The following is a 19,515-nucleotide window of genomic DNA, read 5'->3' on the forward strand; positions in this document are numbered from 1 at the left end:
TATATAATTTAATAAATGTCGATAATAAGGGATGATAGGGTATTTTTTTTTTTTTTTTGTATTTAACAAAATTATGTACACACACTAAGTTTACCCATAAAAATAAAATTATGTTATTAAAATAGATTTACAACATATGCAAATTGTAAAATCTGATAATAACTAAGAGCTTAGAATGAAAACTAAAAACCAACGCAAATAAATATATAGTTGATGGCGCATGTTTTGATATTTTATTGCAACAAACAAAATAAAAGAAAATGATACCAAACTACCTTATTCATCCAAACATTGTAAGCCCATACGTATTAGTTTTATGCATACTTGAATTGAGAACAAAGAATGCCTAGTTAAAAAATAGAACTTCGTGTTTGAAATGCCAGGAAGTAAACTGAGTAAAAGAGCAGGAAGGGCTTCAAAATCCATTTTTGTACCATAAATGAATTAAACAGTTACATCAAGAACTCGGCATTTTCTCAGTTTCAACATTTGGCAGAACGTCATTACTTGAATGAACAAAAGGACTCGATCAATCAAGAAAATGATATCATTTTTATCTACAAACAAGTACAGAGAATAGATATGCCGCTCTCAGATGAACAAGAAATTGAGAAGCCATATGCAACAGAACAGACACCAACGCCTCACATAAATGGAGAGGACCCGAGTCCGCCATATCTCAAATCATGCCGTATCCATCTTCATCATTCATTCGAATGTAGCAAACTATGGCCAATATAAATACGAAAAAGGACGAGAGCTCCATAGCCAGTGCTCCCCACCCAATGACACCAGCATGCTTTAGGATGGCTGGTATCGCTATGCTTCCAACTGCAGAAGCTCCCGTTAAGAACTTGGTAGCATTTACCCAGCTGTTTTGACCATAATTTAAAAGCAAGAATGGAAGTTGCAGGAATATTTCAGTTCCCAAGCTTAAGTTGAATAGGAGTGTTAAGCATTCCTCAATGTTTAATCCATCGGTAAACTAGTTTGGAAATGAAAGACTAACCTACTCCCAGAATCAGAGAAGAGCGAAGAGGTATTGGACCCTGCGAAGAACAGTAAGGGCATGGGAAGAAGCACATACATCAAAACTGCAAGAAGGTGGTGCATAACATTATTGTCAGAAACTGTTATTTATATCATCAAACGACAGAGAGAGATTTCATGGAGACCCTTATTTGAAAAAAACAATGTAAAGAAAGGAATAACTAATATGCTCACTAGGGCAAATTTGTTCCCTACAATACACAGGGGAAAGACCTCCCTGTTGGGGGTCCTGAGTGAGCCAGTAAGCTGCAAGCCCATACTCAGGTAACAAGGAGAAATGAAAGAATTAAGTACATACAACTATTGAGGGTAATCTATTTGAAAATATTCATAAATGAAGCAAAGCAAATGTGATATTTCATGCTCAGAGAAGTTTACATAGTTGATAAAAGAAATTAGTTTATGACTGCAAGCTATTGAAAATTTCCACAAATTTTTACACAACAAATTTCAGCTTAGAAATCAAAGAGATTGTCATAATAACTGAATCTCAAGTGTGGATCTAAGAAGCATTGATGGTGACATGTGACAAGGAGATGATACAATATAAATAGGATGACAACCATTTTCAAAAAAAAAGAAAAAAACAAGTATACGACACCACAGGGATACATCAAAATTAATTAATTTTAAATATATATATTTAGTATTTCTTTTTATTCTTTTAGATGTAAGTATTGCATTAAAGTAAATTTATGATGAATTATAGGCATTACTAATGTGTGCTACAAATAAATTTCATCTACATTCATTGTATGATTTCATATTTCATAATTTGACCATGCACACTTATAAGAGTACTATGAGATTTATAACATATTCACAAAAGTATCGCCAATAATGAAAAAACACCCAATAATTAATAAAAAAAAATACTAGCAATAAAGAGCAGGAAAAGCATTGGTCCAATAACAAGTAAGAATCTAGAAAAACAAATACAAAATAAATAAATAAATAAATAAAGAAGCACAAAAGATGTGCCAGATCATCTCAGGAAGTGCATGGATCATTTCCAAATTTTGATTTAATTTCAGATAAGTGTCAGAGAGGTGTTGTGCGGTGCTGGACAAGTGTCAGTGTTAGACATGGGCACTCAGAAGTTCTTGGAGTATTGGTGCTTCCCAGGTGTGGATATTGCAATAAGCCAAACTAGTACAACATTCTGATTTCAATAGAAGAAATTTGTCATTGTCATCTCACAAAGAGAATCCTCAACTAAAATAGACAAAAAATAAAAATTGTAGAGGGGTAAAAAGAGAAAAAACATATACTAATATGGAGTGTGAACTAAGAGAAAACTTCAAGAAAAAAAAAATCTAATGCGTCCAAATGCCAAAGCAAATACAAACATGCAACCCACCATCATATCTAAAGTCTGGAGCAAGTAAAATCAACCTTCAAGTTCTAGCACCTTTAATGACTATTAACAAGTGAACCATTGAATTAGTAAGCTTTTGAATGATATGGAGATGGAGAACGGGCTTTTGAATGATACAAAGATAACAGCACAGCAAAAAAATGTTCACTCACCCATGAAAAAGAAAATCACTTTTAAATTTTGTTAGATGGACACACACAAGAGCTAGGCGCAGGGATGTGCTTATTTACAAGAATCCCATGCTAGGTGACATGTCCATCCCATAACCTAGTCCTATGCTTCTCTCACAGAATATTTTTTCACTTTTTATAAGTAACAAAAAATATTAAGGTCCATTTAGTTGTGGAAAATAGTTTTCATTTTTCATTTTTAGCTTTGGAAAGAACTACACAAAAGTTAGCTAATTTTCAGGTTTACAATCTTTATAAAAAAGATGAAAAATTATAAAAAGCTTTCTCACTGTTAAAAAAAAAACTCTCACTGTTAGCTTGTGGAAATAGTTTTCTTTTCCATTATAATTTTTTAATAACTACAAAAATGCCACATTGTTTTCAAATTTTTAAAATTTATATAGGAATGTTGAAAATGATCTTTTTATTATTTTCTAGACTTTTGGTTTCTTACCATGCATTTGGGAGCATAAAATTCAGATTCTAGATTTGGATGTGTAACGTGGACAAAATATTGTATGAAATTGCATCGACTTTCTTCCAAATCAACACAAATCTAAATGTAACCCCAAAAACCCATGCTCTTAAACACTACCTTACAGATGAAAAATTGGTAAACAAGTTGTCTTTTTTGTAATTATTTTGAAATCTAAAAATAAAAATGGAATTTGTTTTGCACAACTAAACAAACACTTTATTTTCTCTTTTTAATATTAATATTTGAAAACTTAAAAAAAAAAAAAAAGTAGAAACTTCTATAATTCTTTGGAAAACTAAAAATAGAAAATGGAAATTGTTTTCCACAACTAAATGAGCCCTTAAAATATCCAAGGGGGAGACCCATCACAACTTAAAAATATATCATCAACAAATTGCACCAAGCATACAAGGCTATCACAACACTTCATCCAGAAATGTATGAGGGGAAGCTATTTACTCTTAATATTCTCCAAAGAGGACTCAATCCTTTCAAATGCTCTTGAATTCCTCTCACCATACCAGCCAGGAAAGTAAACACCTCAGAGAATCCTCAACCTATTCCTGCATTTTGAGCCCCTCCAAGCATCAATCTCCTGGATAACTTTCTCTGCCAGCACCCTCTTTATTCCAGAGCCACATATATCAAGCTCCATAAATTCTTCACCCTTCGCCAATTTTGCAACGTAGAAGTAAATGGTTTATTGTCAATAAAACACCTAAAAAAAAAAAAAAGGGCAGCCTGGTGCACAAAGCTCCCATGTATGCAGGGTCCGGGGAAGGGGTGGACCACGATAGGTCTATATTACACAGCCTTACCTTGCATTTTTGTAAGAGGCTGTGTCCAACGCCTCAAACTCGTGACCTCCAGGTTGTCAATAAAACACTTGCTAACTTTTAAAAAAAAAAAAAGGAACATTTTTTTCATCATATTATCTATATAAGTACTCTACCCCAAGCTCTCTCCCAAGAGGAAAAGGCGACTTTTGAGGCAATCCGATTTTCAAAAATGCTCTCCAAGGAAAGTCAACAACCCCAGCACAGCCTCCATCTGCCAGAAAATTGGAATAGTAAGATTTAATATGAACTCTCCTGAGCTCTTTTGCTCCATTTCTGTATCATTCAGGCTTCTTCCATGTTTAAAATCCCACATGAGCCTTCTCCAACACACACATACTAAATCAAAATGTTTATGGGAACCAACCTAAAGAAACCCAGGAGTAGGTCTTTCAAAATAGTTAGTCCACACCATATATCCCGCCAAAAAAAAAAAACCAACTCTCTGTTCCCTAAATCAAAAAGAAATTGTAGAGAAACAGTCCATCCCTCCCCACCTGATATTCTTCCACGGGCTAACCCCAAGAAGTTTCCAATTATCTTTGTTAGAAGAGAATATGTAGTAATTAGGTTTTCCTAATGGTGGTATTTTGTCCTAAAGACTATTGTTAGTAATAATATATAAGGCAGGCCTGGAGCTGTACATAGACTCCAGGAAACTGCGCTCAGTTTCTCCTCTTTTTCTCTTGTTCTCCTCTTCTCTTCTCTTCTCTTCTCTTCTTTTCTTCTCTCCTCCATTCTAACTTTACAACAATCTTTCACCATCCAGCCATATAGGTTTCACCAAACTGGCAGTTGAGTTTCATTCTCCAAAGATTCTTTTTTCCAAGCATAAAGCTCCACACCCATTTCTCCTGCCTTAAGCCTCTACTTGTGAAAACAAGCATGCTTGAGACCACTTTAAAAGCACTGAAAATCTCACAGTAGAGAATAAGCACACATAGTAATCACACTTATATTTAGTTGCATCAAAATGAATAAGGTGAAATAGAAGTACTGCAAGACTTATGCTACAACATGGTGTGATAGATTATGTTCCTCCCAATAATATAACTTTTTTTAACTTAACTTCTTTTTGTTGATCACAGAAGAAATTCATTAATAGACTAAGAAAGTACAATCAGGAGATGAGACTCCATAACAAAATCTGGGATACCCCAGAGAAACCAAAAGAGAAAAAACCAAAAGGCACAGAAAACAATACAGTAAATGCAGGAGGCTATATCTTGAACAGAATGTAAATGGTTTCACTGGAAGCAGGTGTACATGCACAAGCATCTAAGACGACTTCTAAGAAACACTCAACAACCTTGGACCAAACTAAGCTTTGTGTACTAACAAACTAACAATCATTTGTTACCTTTTTTTTTTTCATATTTAACTTTTATTTGGAAAAGTTAAAAAAAATAAATTAGTATTTCCATTATATGTAGCATATGAAGCATCGGTACTCCAAACAATAAGCCCTGTACCAGCACATAGTCAATATGGGTGCAGCTTGGGTATCCTCTGGTACGTGCATATTTAAACATTTATTTTATCTTTTAAATTATGGATATGTAGTGGGTACAGCTCAGGAACGCCCCAGGCATGGCTTGATTGCTTAAGGGAAAGCTTTATGTTAAGGATAATGTCGCCCTTAATCACCAAACACTTGTCTTTATTTATGCTTAAGGCAATCTAGTACACAGTTACCAAAACCAATTGGTCTTGCTTTAAGCATGCAATACAACAAATTTCCAACCAGAACTAACTCAAATAAACAAGTTTTTGCTCTAATAGATCAATGAACAAGTGTAGTTATTTTGTTGTGTCATGATATGATGACAATGTACAGACAATCTATCTAGACGCCACTTACATGTTTTTTTAACAAAAAAATAGTTTATGTGCATCATGGCAATTCGTAGTATTTTTTTACTCTTTAAGACCACATATTAGTTTTTCTTTACATAAAAAAATTTAATTATTTATTTCTGCATACCCTTCCCATATTTTTACCTTAAGAGTGTTAAAAATTGCCACAACCATGTACCATGTGGTCCATATCACATTGTACCCATATTCAATACAAATATTAGTGCTTCCTAGCACCTAGCCCATGCTCTAAAGGTTTAACAACTAGAAAGAAGATATCAAATTTTAAACTTTAAAAAACCTTTATCCCATGTTTAGGAACTTGGTGTTCAAGCTTTGGATTTGGATTTTATGTGGATTTGAATACAATAAAATATCAAAATGTATTTGGTCCGTCCAAATTCGTATAAATCCATACAAATCCAAGTCCAAGGCCTAACATCCATGCTCCCAAGAACAAACTTAGTAATAACATTTAACACCAAAAGATTTACCTATAAAAAAGCCAGATAATTTCTGAGTCCCTTACCTGTCAGCATTGGCCACCAATTATTGAATAAAGCACATGCCTGCCACATCATGCAAAGATGAATGAGAATATATTGAATTTAAAAAAAAATCATGAGCAATTAACAACAAAAAGAGCAAGTTACCAAAATTTGTAATACAATTCCCCCAGAGACCAAAATCGCCAAGGAAGCAAGTTTTCCGGTATGCAAGCAAGTCATCATGTATCCAGGTAAGTCTGGCATTCTCTAAGATTTCGTCACTCACATCATACAGGGAAGAGAGGCATGACGATCTTAGAGATAGACACACCAGATATTAATTAATTAATAAATTAATTAATTAAGATATTGACTATATCTACAAGAGGGAAAAGGGGGGGAGGGGTGCACAATAAATTAATTAATTAAGATATTGACTATATCTACAAGAGGGAAAAAGGGGGGGGGGGTGCACTAGAGCTGGAAAGGAGATCTTCAAATGAGCAAAATGATGAAAAGAAATAAGCAAAAAATTAATACATACAGTAAATGCCAAACTGATCATATCAATGCTTGGAAATTTTGAAAAGAGAATCTATATTGTTAGAGGTGAAGACTTGGCCCAACAGTGAGGGTGTTGTACGTTGAAGTCATTTTTTCAAATCATGGCAACAGCCTTTCTGTATGTACAGAGGTAAGGCTACGCACATCATGCCCTTTCTAGATCTCAAATGTGATGTCTAAGAGCCTTATCCACTAGGTGTTGCCTCTAGAATCTAATTGTTTTATTTATTAGACTTTTAGTTTATCTAGATGCGATTTATGGTAACTCCACAAGTTTTGATGTTCAAAATCTCAGTTATTTTAATGGCTGAATTTGAACCTAGATAAAGAAGATGGGCAGCATTAGGTCGGCAGCCCAACCTTGTTCAAGGCATTATGCTTGCTTATGACCACTTGTCTCGTGAGCTTTGGATGGGTTTTCATCAGGTAAATACTACTATAGGGTTATTTTTCAAAGATAGTTTTTCCCTAGGCTGAAAAGGGGAGTATGCCTCCTCGATCATATTGATGTTTCCTAGTGCTAGCGTGAGAATTGCATAGAAAGCTCTTTAGGGGAGGATGAGTGTTCATCAACTAGTAAAACTCACTAATCATTGTAAACGTGTTTAGCCTACTAGCCTCCCTCCCTAGACACACATTGTTAACGGAAGTGTTGATCAATGAATTACGTTGCTTCAATGTTTACTGCTTGCATGTCATTACTTTCATAAGTTGCTTAATGCTTCTGTGAAAACGGAATGGAATTTCTGTATTTCTTGAATTCTGAATTATGTACATCCTAATCTTACAATATATAATAAAATCAAATATTCTAAACAAGGAAACAATCTCCCTACAAAATAATATACAATCTTCTACATTTACCCACTTTCCTAATTTACACCATATTCCCACGGATACTCCGGATTTCAACACTCCCCCTCAAGTTGGATCATAGATTTTAATCATCTCCACCTTGCTAATGAAATCATCAAAGTTCTGTCCTGCTAACCCTTTAGTAAAGATATCTGCAGTTTGTTCCTTGGTAGGTACGTAAGTCATATAGATGGTACCTTCTTCAACCTTCTCTTTGATAAAATATCGGTCCACTTCCAAATGTTTAGTCCTGTCATGTTGAACTGGATTGAAAGAGATACTGATGGCTGCTTTGTTGTCACAATAAAGTTTGATAGGAAATTTCACCAAAATCTGTAGCTCTTACAAGAGTTTCCGTAACCACAGTCCTTCACATATCCTTGTGTAACTACCCTGAATTCAGCTTCAGCACTACTTCGAGCCACTACATTCTGTTTTTCACTTCTCCAAGTTACCAAATTTCCCCATACGAAGGTGCAATATCCGATGGTAAACCTTCTATCTTCCACTGATCCTACCAATATGTATTTGTAAAAATTTCTACTTCCTAACTTTCACATTTCTTGAAGAAGAGTCCTTTGCCCGGAGAACCCTTAAGGTACTTGAGGATCTTGTACACAGCATCTAGGTGAGCCTTTTTTGGTGAATGCATGTGTTGGCTTACCACATTTACCGCAAATGGAATATCAGGTCTGGTATGTGATAGGTAGATTAGCTTACCAACCAATCTCTGATACCTCTCCTTTTCAACTAGTATTCCACAGTCTTCGACCCTCTTTACTGTTTCAATCGAGGTTTCACTAGGTTTGCATCCAAGCATGCCAGTTTCGGTTAGGAGATCAGTGATATACTTTCGCTGAGAGACACTAATACCCTTTTCTGATTTAGCAACTTCCATTCCCAAGAAATACTGCATTTGTCCCAAGTCTTTAACTTCAAACTCAGTAGTTAGGACTTTCTTTAATCTTTTCATCTCTACTGTATCATCCCCAGTTAGGACTATATCATCAACATACACTATCAGAATTGTTCTCTTAGCACTTTCAGACTGTTGGAAGAACATAGTGTGATCTGATTGCCCTTATCGATATCCTTGGTTCTTTATTACTCTTGCAAATCTGTCGAACCATGCTCTAAGAGATTGCTTGAGTCCATACAAGAACTTCTTGAGTTTACATACTCTGTTTTCTTCACCTTTCTTACTGAAACCTGGTAGTATTGTTATGTAGACTTCTTCTTCTACCTCGCCATTTAGAAATGCATTCTTAATGTCGAGTTGCTGTAATGGCCAATCTAAGTTAGCTACCAAGGACAAGAGGACCCGAACTGTATTCAAGTTTGCCACTAGTGCAAATGTTTCCGTGTAGTCAATGTCATAAGTCTGTGTAAATCCTTTTGCAACGAGTCTGGCTTTATATCGTTCAACTGTCCCATCAGCTTTATATTTCACTGTGAAGACCCATTTACAACCAATTGACTTCTTCCCTCTCGGCAAATTCATAACATCCCAAGTTCCATTTTTCTCCAAGACTCACATTTCCTCCATGACAGACTCTCTCCATTCAGGAATTTCCAAGGCTTCCTGAATATTCTTTAGGATTTTCATCCTGTCAAGATTAGAGGTAAAAGCACAATATCCTATAGACAAGCTTTTATAAGACATGTACTTAGACCAGGGATATTGAGTACATGACCTGGTTTGTTTTCTGACTACAATGGGTAAATTGATGTCATCATGTACAGGCTTATCAGAAGGGAGCTCATGACCATCTATTACCTGATCGAGATTGGGCATGGACTCATGGTTGCTTGGAGCTATCACCGGTTCCAACACTTTTGGTGCCTCAGATATAAGATTCTCCATGTTCTTTGTGTTTGGTTTTCTTAAGTAAACAAGTATTTCTGTGTTGTTTAGCTTTTCTGCATCTCCCCCAGAGGTTAAGTGATCTTTTGTGCATGACAAGTCAGGAAATGATGCAATGGTAGACTCAGTGTATGGCACAGATTCATTAATAGAGAAATCAAAGAACCGATCTTCACTCCATTTCTCCCCCTGAAGAGAGGGCTTTGGGAAGTAAGGAGTGGTTTCAAAGAATGTGACATCAAGGCTAACATACAATTTTTTCATGACAGGATCATAACATTTATAGCCTTTTAGAGTAGGAGAGTAACCAATAAAAATGCACTTAATGGCACGAGGTTCCAATTTATTCCGATTGTGAGCATGAACATGAACAACTGCAATACATCCAAAGATTTTCATATAGAGATTGGAGTGAAGTTGAGTGTTAGGAAACCATTCTTGGAGTCTTTGGAGAGGAGTTGCAAAAGAAAGGACTCGACTAGGCATTCGATTAATGAGATGTGTAGCTATTAAAATCGCATCGCCCCAAAAATATTTTTTCATGTTTGTAGTGAACATCAATGCCCGAGCTACTTCGAGAATATGCCTATTTTTACGTTCAGCAACCTCATTTTGTTGAGGGGTATCCACACAAGAACTATGATGAACAATTCCATTTTCTTGAAGATAATGTCCCAAGATATCACTGAAATATTCCGTACCATTATCAATACATAGAATTTGAATGTGAGTTTGGAATTGTGTTTGAATCATAGAGTGGAAACTAGTGAAAATGGAACGAACTTCAGTTTTATCTTTCAACAAGTAAACCCAACAAATACGAGTATGATCATCAATAAAAGTAACAAATCAGATCGTGTGAGTGCGATTAAGAGAACGTGAGGGCTCCCATAAATCACTGTGAATCATAGTAAAGGATTTGGATGGTTTGTATGTGGATTTAGGAAAGGAATTATGCTGATATTTTGCAAGTTCACAAAACTCAAACTAAAATTCAAAAAATGTTTGATTTGAAAAAATGGAAGGAAATAAACATCTTAGATATTGAAAATTTGAAAGACCTACCCTAGAATGTCATAACAAAATTTCACTATCACTAAAAACAGATGCAGAATCACAAATAGCAGTTTTACATTGTTCACTCACACTAGCCTCTTCAAAGTAGTAGAGTCCCTCATACTCCTTAGCACTGCCAATCGTCTTCCCCGATGATAGGTCCTAAAAAACACAGTGAGAGGGAAGAAATTTAGCAGAGCAATTGGAGTTTTTAGTCAACTGGCTAATGGATAGTAAGTTGCGGGATAAATTAGGAACATGAAGAAAAGACTCTAGTGTGATGGAGTCAAAGAGTCGAATATTCCCTTTTCCGGCAACAGACGAAAGTGACCCATCTGCAATTTTAACTTTAAAATTTCCAGCACATGGTGAATATGATGAAAAAAAATGATAGGCATCAATCATGTGATCAGAAGAGCCAGAATCGATAATCCAAGGAGTTTTGGATTTAGAGGTTATATTCAAAGCTTGCAAAAAATTACCACTTTGGGCTAAAAAATCCGGAGAAGTATTTGAAGAAGAAGCTCCGTAATAACAAGGTCTGGTCCACCTCAACATGTTGTTATCAATCCCAATCTCTCTGTCAAAGTCTTGCTCCAGTCTTTCCTTTTCTTCTTCTTCTTCTCCTTCTTCAGCCACGCAATGCATTTCTTCCCCTTCTCATCCTACTCGCGCTCCATCGTCACCGGTGACCGCGAACGAGACATGTAGGCGACGCTGACTAGTCGGAGAAATCACTCCCTGATCTTTTTGAGCACATCAGTTCGATTGGTTCATGAACTGAGACGTCTCTACGAGGTTCGAGGGGGATTTGATCCGTGCGAAGATTGATGCTCCTACAGGGTCCACCGTCCCAATAGCCGAATGGAGCAGTCAGCACCGGCACAACCACCGACTCGTCCTCCCTAACTCTGGGAAGATCCATCATGCTGAGCGCGGTGAGTATGTCAGTGGTCTCCTTGTCGACTTTAATCTCGTCGGTCTTGATGGCGGAGATGTCAGGTACAAAGTCCATGCGCCCCTCACACTCTTCCTCTTGCAACTTCAGAGAAATACCCTGAACAAGACCCTTCTGGATCCACTTCATGAGATGGGTAGAGAAGCTGGCGATCTTGTTGCGAAAGCGTTTGGATGGCGTAGATCTGGGAGATGTGACCTTTGCCCTTGACTCATCGTTAGGCAATGCGACCAGGATGCCAGATTACTCCACCTGCAGGATCCCGCGATGACATCAGCAATGCACCTGATTCGTGGTGGCGTCGCCAGTCCAGAAGATGTCGTCTACGTCAAGCTCATCGCCACCGCCGCCATCAATTGCGGTTTTCAGTTGAAATAAAGAGCGGACGTCGAGGAATCGATCAGACGATGGAGCTGGCTAGTTAAGCAAGAGCTTTAACTAGCACCGCATGGAACAAAGGTGTGAAATATTCGGTCTGTGACACTTGGTATCAGAGCTCAATTAATTACTACGTGAATTCAGTTGCCTTCATTATGGGATTGGAAAAGCTTTGGTAAGTGACCATGCCGACCAATGCCAAGAGAATTGGTGTGCTTGAAGCACAAGCTAAGACGGCAGCCAATAATGTGGCCGCAAAGATGGCACGACTTATTGAACGTGTTGATGAATTGGAGGAATCACAAAGACATAAACAAAGTTCGACAGTGGACTTGTCAGAGGCCTTTCACCATACTGTGGAGACCTTGTGGCTTAGATAGCTTATCTGACTACAAAGATGAATGTGATGGTTCTTGCTATAGGAAACTCTTAAGTCTTAACACTCCGGAGTTTAGCAGGACCAAGTTACCAGAACCCATAATGTATGAGGGTGCACGTGATGCCAAGGAGTTTGAGAACTTCTTGTTTGACATGGAGCAATACTTTCACACTTTAAGGACAAACTTAGAACATGTGAAAGTGAACACTGCAACAATATACATGGTTGGTGATGCTAAACTGTGGTGGCGTACGAAGTACGATGAGATTGAGAATGGACGTTGTGTTTTTGATTGTTAGGCAAACTTAAAGAGACAACTCAAGGCCCAATTCTTTCCTGAGAATGTTGAGTACAATGCTAGAAGAAAGTTAAGAGACCTAAAGCATACTATGTCAATCAGGGAATATGTGAAACATTTTTCTACTTTGATGTTGGATATATAGGACACGTCGAAGAAGGACAAGTTCTATTTTCTTGAGCATTTGAAATCATAGTCAAGGATAGAACTTCAAAAACAAAGAATTCAAGACTTGTCTACTGCATAAGCTGCTGCAAAACGCTTGACTGACTATGATGGAAATAACCCCGCTTCGTCCAAAGAGAGTGGCGGGGGTAGAAATAGGGGAAAGTTTTTCAAGAAGGGCAATCCCAAAGGTGGGGGAGCCAAGAATAAGGCGTCAACTTCAAAAGAAGCTTCATTGTCTCGAGTGTCCAACACACCAATGGCAAGGGTAGGATTTCATGCTTCCTATATTGCAGCCTTCAGAGAGTTGCTTAATGCCCTCATAGGTCACCGTTTAATGCCTTACAAGCTTCCATCGTGGATGGGACAATAGAGGATGATGAGGATGAGGAGGATACCCCCACGATGGGTGCAATGCGGCTAGTGAACACATTGGAGAAGCAAGCGAAAGCACCAAAAGTTACACAGGCGAAAGGGTTGATGTTTGTGGACTTAGGATCAATAGGAAGAGCACCTGTACTATGGTTGATACTGAGGCTACCCATAGCTTTGTTTCACAAGAAAAAGCAAGGAGACTCAACTTATCCTTGGAGAAGGATTCAAGACATATGAAAGCAATTAACTTTGTAGCCCAGCCTACTCTGGGAGTAACCCAGCCTACTCTAGGAGTAGCCAAGCAAGTCACTATAAAACTTGGGCAGTGGACAGGGCATGCAAATTTCACAACGATGTCATTAGATGACTTCCAAGTCATTTTGGGAATGGAATCCCTAAGAGAGACAAAAGCAGTGTCGATGCCTTTTGCTAGTTCTCTGTGTCTGATGGGAGATCACCCTAGCATAACGCAAGTCATTGCGAAGAAAGGCGATGAAAAGAAGTTCCTTTCTGTCATGCAACTCAAGAAACGATTAAGGAGGGGTGAACAGACATATCCAGCCACATTGGTCGTAGATGAAGAAGTAGGCCAAGGGCTAATGCCTACAACCATCCAAACTATGTTGGATGAGTACAAGGAGGTAATACTAGATGAGCTACCTCACAACTTGCCTTCACAACGAGGTGTGGAGCATGAGATTGAGTTGTACCCAAGAGTGAAGCCACTTGCTAAGTGGCAATATCGGATAGCGCCTCCAAAGTTAGCAAAACTAAGAACGCAACTTCTTTATTTTTTGGAAGCGAGATATATTCATCATTCCAAAGCACAGTTTGGAGCACCTGTGTTATTTCAAAGGAAACATGATGGGAGCAGGCAGATGTGTGTAGACTACCGTGCGCTCAACAACGTGAAGTGTGCAACAAGTATCCTATTTTGTTGATTGTCGATCTATTTGATCAGCTAAGTCATGCAAAGTACTTCACTAAACTTGACTTTAGGTCAAGCTACTATCAGGTAAGAATAACTTAAGGGGATGAATCGAAGACGACTTGTATGACGCAGTATAGGGCATATGAGTTCTTGGTGATGTCATTCAAATTGATGAATGAGCCTACAACATTCTGTACCTTGATGAATTAGGTATTTCGTGAGTACCTCAACAAGTTCCTCATGATGTACCGCGATGATATTATTGTCTACAGTTCCACTCTAGAGAGACATAAAGAGCATTTACTGAAGGTGTTTGACAAGCTGAAGGAGAACAATCTATATATGAAGAAAGAGAAGGATGCTCTTTCGCTCAGCAAAGCATAAAATTCCTTCGTCATGTGATTGAACAAGGTCATATAAGGGTGGATATGGAGAAGGTAAGAGCTATTCAAGAATGGAAGATCCCAATGACAATGAATGAGATGCATTTGTCTCTTGGTCTTGCCAACTATTATAGGAAGTTAGTAGAGGGGCAGTTGAGGAGAAATTCTTCTTTAACTAAACTACTGAAAAAGAGTCAGTGGCAAAACTGGACAAAGAAGTGTCAAGGAGCCTTTAATGACTTGAAGGATGTCATGATGGGAGATTTGGTACTTGCCCTTTCGAACATCATGAAACCCTTTAAGGTACACACAAATGCATCGGACTATGCCCTTGGAGGAGTCTTGTTACAAGAGGGACATCCTGCTATGTACGAGAGTTGTAAGCTTAATAAAGTGGAACGGAAGTACACAGCTCAAGAGAGGGAGATGCTAGCTGTGATTCATTGTCTTTGTGTGTGGCGACATTACCTACTTGGATCAAGGTTTGTCATGAAAATGGATAACTCATGTGTTAGCCACTTCTTCACACAGCCAAAGTTGTCAGCTAAGCAGGGCCGGTGACAAAAATTCTTAGCAGAATTTGATTTCTTATTTGAGCACAAGGCGGAGTGCATGAACCAAGTTGTTGATGCACTGAGCAAGAAGGCCAAGCTAGTGGCCTTACAAATGATAACACACTTGACGTTAAGTACAATTACCACATGATGCAGGAGTGCATCAAGGAGAACCTAGTGAAAGATACAGTTGCACAGAACCTCATGAAGTTGACAAAAAAGGGCAAAACACGTCAGTTCTAGATGGAAGGCGGATTGTTGATGACCCATGATAGCTAGATATTTGTGCCACAAGTTGGAGATCTGAGGAAGATACTATTGAGTGTCATGACACCATGTGGGCCGGACATCCAAGATAGCAGCGCACTTTGGCATTACTAAAGTAAAGGTATTATTGGCCGCACATTTGTGATGATGTTGTTAATTATACCCGAACTTGTCTCACCTACCAACAAGGTTGAGCGGAAGTCGATTACAGGGCTGCTGGAGTCCCTACCAGTACCACCTAGACCACAATAGAGTGTCTCACTGGACTTCATCACCAACCTGCCCAGAGTGGGAGATGTAGGGTCTATACTTATTGTTATAGATAGGTTTTCAAAGTATGGTACCTTTATACCCGCACTAAAATACTATTTGGTAGAGAACATGGCACAACTGTTCTTCAAGCATATCATGAAGTATTGGAGTGTTCCCCAAGAAATTATTAGTAACCAAGACTCCAGATTCACTAGCAACTTCTAGAAACAACTTTTCAGAACTCTCGGTTCATAGCTTTACATCTCTTCTAGCTATCATCCATCGATAGATGGACAAACAGAGAGATTCAATAGCCTACTAGAAGAGTACTTGCGTCATTTCATCAATGCCAATTATAAGAATTGGGTGCAACTACTTAATGTGGCTCAATTCTATTACAACACCCAAAAGAGCTCAATAACCAACAAGAGTCCTTTTAAGCTTATTACACGCCAACAGCTGTTGTTATCTCACACAGTAGACGAGTTATACGGAGGAAAGAGTCTCTGAGCATACATCTTCACCAAAGAATGGAGACAAAATGCAAAGATTGCCCAAACATACCTAGAGAAAGTTTCAAAGCAAATGAAGAAGTGGGTAGATCAGGGGAGAAGACCATAGAACTTCGACGTGAATGAGTTGGTGCTTGATAAGTTCAATCCTGAACAGATCAAGTCACTACGAGGACGGGATAGGAGAGTACTTCATAAACATGAAAGACGAGTCCCCATCTTGGCCAAAGTCGGGAAGGCCTCTTACAATATTGATCCTCCGGCTTGAATGAAAGTGCATCCCATGTTTCACGTCAGCTACCTTAAGTCATTCAACGCTGACACCGAAGATCCAAGTAGAAGTCAATCAACCAAAGTAGAAGTGAAGATAGTGCAACCCGATAGATGAGAAGTTGAAGACATTCTTGCAAACATAGAGTTCACATCCTGAAGGAAGAAGCAGCAAGAGTTCTTAGTTAAGTGGAAAGGTCTTGGCAAAGAAGAAATCAGCTAGTTTCTACAAAAGAGATGCAACTGTTAGTGGACAACGTTGAATAGTACCTAGCGTCAAAGTCTACGAGGATGTCAACCACATAAGTGGGGTTGGGTCACGAGCCAAGGTTATTCAGGGCATTATGCTTGCCTGTGACTGCTTGTCTTATGTGCTTGAGATGGGTTTCCATCATGTAAATACAATTGTAGGGTTATTTTCAAAGATAATTTTTCCTTAGGCAAAAAATGGGACTATGACTCCTCAGTCATATTAATGTTTCTTAGTGTTAGAGTGAGAATTGCATAGAAAGCTCTTTAGGGAGGATGATCATCAACTTGTAAAACTCACTGGTCATTGTAAATGTGTTTAGCCTACTAGCTTCCCTCACTAGACACACATTGTTAACGGAGGTGTTGATTAATGAATTATGTTGCTTCAATGTTTACTGCTAGCATGCAACTATTTTCATAAGTTGCTTAATGCTTCCACTTCTATTTCTTTGAATGACAATGAAAGTGTTATGTTGATAAACTGTGGTAAACATTACGCTCGCTAGTTAAGCAAGAGTGTTTTTGCCAACGCCACATGAACCTTCACAAAAGTGTGAAATATTCGGCCTGTGACACCTTATAGACCTCAAATGTGATGTCTAGGAGCCTTATCCACTGGGTGTTGCCTCTAGAATCTAATTGCTTTATTTATTAGACTTTCAGTTTATTTAGATGCCATTTATGGGAACTCCACAGGTATTGATGTTCAAAATCTCATTATTTTAATGGCTGTATGTTAGCCTAGATAAAGAAGATGGCAGTACTAGGTTTGCAGTCCAAGTAGCAATTTTAATTTGTAATCTAAGGATAAACTTGGGAGTTCTTCATTAAATGGTTACAAATAAATGCATACAAACAATAAGAATAAATTACTACAGAGCATATTAAAGCAAAGCAAACATTTTGAATATAACAACTATCTTATTCCCTTTTGAATAGGAAGAGAACCCACTGCACAAGGCTCACACCAATGCATGAAAGGTGTGAATCCAATTCAAAGTACTAACATATGCATGGTTCACTACCATGGGTTTTGTCACCTTTACCATAATTAAGTGGTGGCTTTTGGTTTTCAAACTTTATCGTAGCTCCCACTCCCAAGGGAGAGAAAGGGAGGGAGAAATATTGTCAGGCCTTGTAAGTAGTCACACGTAAAAAAAGTGGGACATATGCATCGATGCGCCAAAACCTAATTGCTTAAACTTTTGGGTCATGTTGGAAGCCGACTGATGTCTATCAAGTCTGTGTGCGGTGGACTACATTGCATTAAACCTTTGTTAAGGTTAAGCGAGAGCATAGAACATAGAGAGATCAATAAAGAACCAACAAATCACATGCACGCAAGCACTAGAAACAAAAATGCTTGCATCGCCCAGCAAATGCACAATGTCCGTGCATGTGCGAGGGATAGATAATGCATTAAAAATTAAAAAAAGTACATACACAAAAACCCAACAACTAGAACCCACCCTGAAACAGAACACTCCACCTCTCCCTAGTGTCCAAACCCATAAAATAAAACACAATCCCAACCCGGCATTTCCCGTCTTCCTACGTCTTTACACCCATGCAAAACAGCACTAAGCACTTAGAAAACATGTCAACTTGCTCGCTACCCAAGACCAACCAAGTAATACTAGTTCACTAAGTACTTGACTTACGCAGCAAGCACAATTACACTTCTTAATTATCATTAAAACCCCTTGGTTGTCCAAGAAAATTGGAAAATAAATTCTCTAATCACTAAAATAAAACAAGAAAAAAAATTTTCCATCACATATCAATTTATTCTGCTCCCCAACCCTCTATTTCCATGTTCAATAACACTCATCTTGCACTATTTTTTACTTATCTGAAGACTCAAGTACTTAGTATTAACTAAGAAGGCCCATTGTTACCATGTATAGAGAAGAAACACCCAAGTTATGTGATAAGTACTTCTCCATGTCAAGCTTGCAGACTACACCCAGCCCTCCACTTCTCAAGTTCTCAAATCAAGACGTACACTGGGCTATTGGCTTAAACACCGAATCAAGTATCCACTGCCCTTGCAAAGAATTTGGCTCATTACTTTAGCCTTCAGTTCAATCATACCCTCTCTCTTTGGAGTATGAAACGGGAAATTCATTGTGGATAATTTGAAATTTTCATTACTATGGCGCCTTTTAGAGCCAAATCATCAATTTTCTAATTAGTTTTTTTTTTTCTGATTGAACTCCAACTCGACATATTCAAAACCACAAACACCTTCCAGCAACAAAAAGAAAAACTCTCAATGCCTAATGCTAGCTCTTCTCACCGAAACCAAACATGAAATTCTCCAAACATAGTTACAAATAAAGACACAAACGCATAAAAAACGTCAAATATTCCAAATCATTCATGAATGAAAAATTGAAATAGCTAATGCCGATCCTGATGACCAATTAGACTGAAATTAAGATCCAGGGTTAAGTAGTTAGCAACAAGTATTTAATTTCGGTTGAATGTGTACCAGGGAAGCTCGATTGCGATCGAAAGTGCTTCAGATTGCCCGAAATTCATGTAGGTACACCGAACAATTGAGTCCCGACTGCTTTCTAAGCGTCCATTAAAGCATCTAATGGTCTCTACCCATGAAAATTGGTGCCCGGCCTTAACGCGGAAGGAAAAGAATCATGACAACAAGAAAAGAAAAATGAGGAAATTACCCTAATGGTACTCATGACAACTATTTGGAAAATAACTTTCATATTTGACAAAAAAAAAATTTTATTCCCTCAGTGAATCGGAAGTTCAATTCCAAGTAGATACACTCACGACTCACGGAACCAGCGATACTTATGGATGATAAGAATTTACTCTATGAGTCAGCTGGAACCGTGGATTGTGAGAATTCGCTCTATGAGTCAACGAGGACTGTGAATGGTGAGAGTTTTCTATGAGCCAACGGGGACCGTGGATGG

At 38.1% G+C, this 19,515-nt stretch overlaps 2 protein-coding genes across 3 annotated transcripts; both read right to left on the minus strand.

The window, feature by feature from the left end:
* Positions 1-411: 411 nt before the first annotated feature.
* On the minus strand, positions 412-19,269 carry LOC131164122 (vacuolar protein sorting-associated protein 55 homolog). 2 transcript variants are annotated; one of them, XM_058121094.1, is made up of 5 exons: positions 19,065-19,269; positions 6,423-6,571; positions 6,299-6,338; positions 1,010-1,094; positions 412-872 (listed from the first exon to the last, which is right to left on the minus strand). In XM_058121094.1, exons 2-5 carry the CDS (start codon positions 6,519-6,521, stop codon positions 680-682), a joined length of 417 nt encoding a protein of 138 aa, XP_057977077.1. In that variant the 5' UTR covers positions 6,522-6,571; positions 19,065-19,269; the 3' UTR covers positions 412-679. The 2 variants fall into 2 exon arrangements, with proteins under 2 accessions (XP_057977077.1, XP_057977079.1); XM_058121096.1 differs by having other exon boundaries at positions 1,010-1,049; positions 19,065-19,263.
* LOC131164466 (small ribosomal subunit protein eS17-like) lies at positions 11,318-11,683 on the minus strand. The gene has a single exon (XM_058121672.1). The coding sequence runs from the start codon at positions 11,681-11,683 to the stop codon at positions 11,318-11,320; it is 366 nt and encodes a 121-aa protein (XP_057977655.1).
* Positions 19,270-19,515: the final 246 nt, after the last annotated feature.

The sequence above is a fragment of the Malania oleifera genome, chromosome 9 (genome assembly GCF_029873635.1).
Source record: "Malania oleifera isolate guangnan ecotype guangnan chromosome 9, ASM2987363v1, whole genome shotgun sequence".
Classification (NCBI taxonomy): Eukaryota; Viridiplantae; Streptophyta; class Magnoliopsida; order Santalales; family Ximeniaceae; genus Malania; species Malania oleifera.

Bases quoted from the DNA above. Each gene is read 5' to 3' on its own strand.
- LOC131164122 (XM_058121094.1), bottom strand. From the start codon at position 6,521: ATGCCAGACTTACCTGGATACATGATGACTTGCTTGCATACCGGAAAA. The intron at 6,339-6,422 runs GTAACTTGCTCT...ATGATGTGGCAG, and splicing joins GAATTGTATTACAAATTTTG to GCATGTGCTTTATTCAATAA. The intron at 1,095-6,298 runs GTAAGGGACTCA...ACCTTCTTGCAG, and splicing joins TTGGTGGCCAATGCTGACAG to TTTTGATGTATGTGCTTCTT.
- LOC131164466 (XM_058121672.1), bottom strand. From the start codon at position 11,683: ATGAAGTGGATCCAGAAGGGTCTTGTTCAGGGTATTTCTCTGAAGTTG.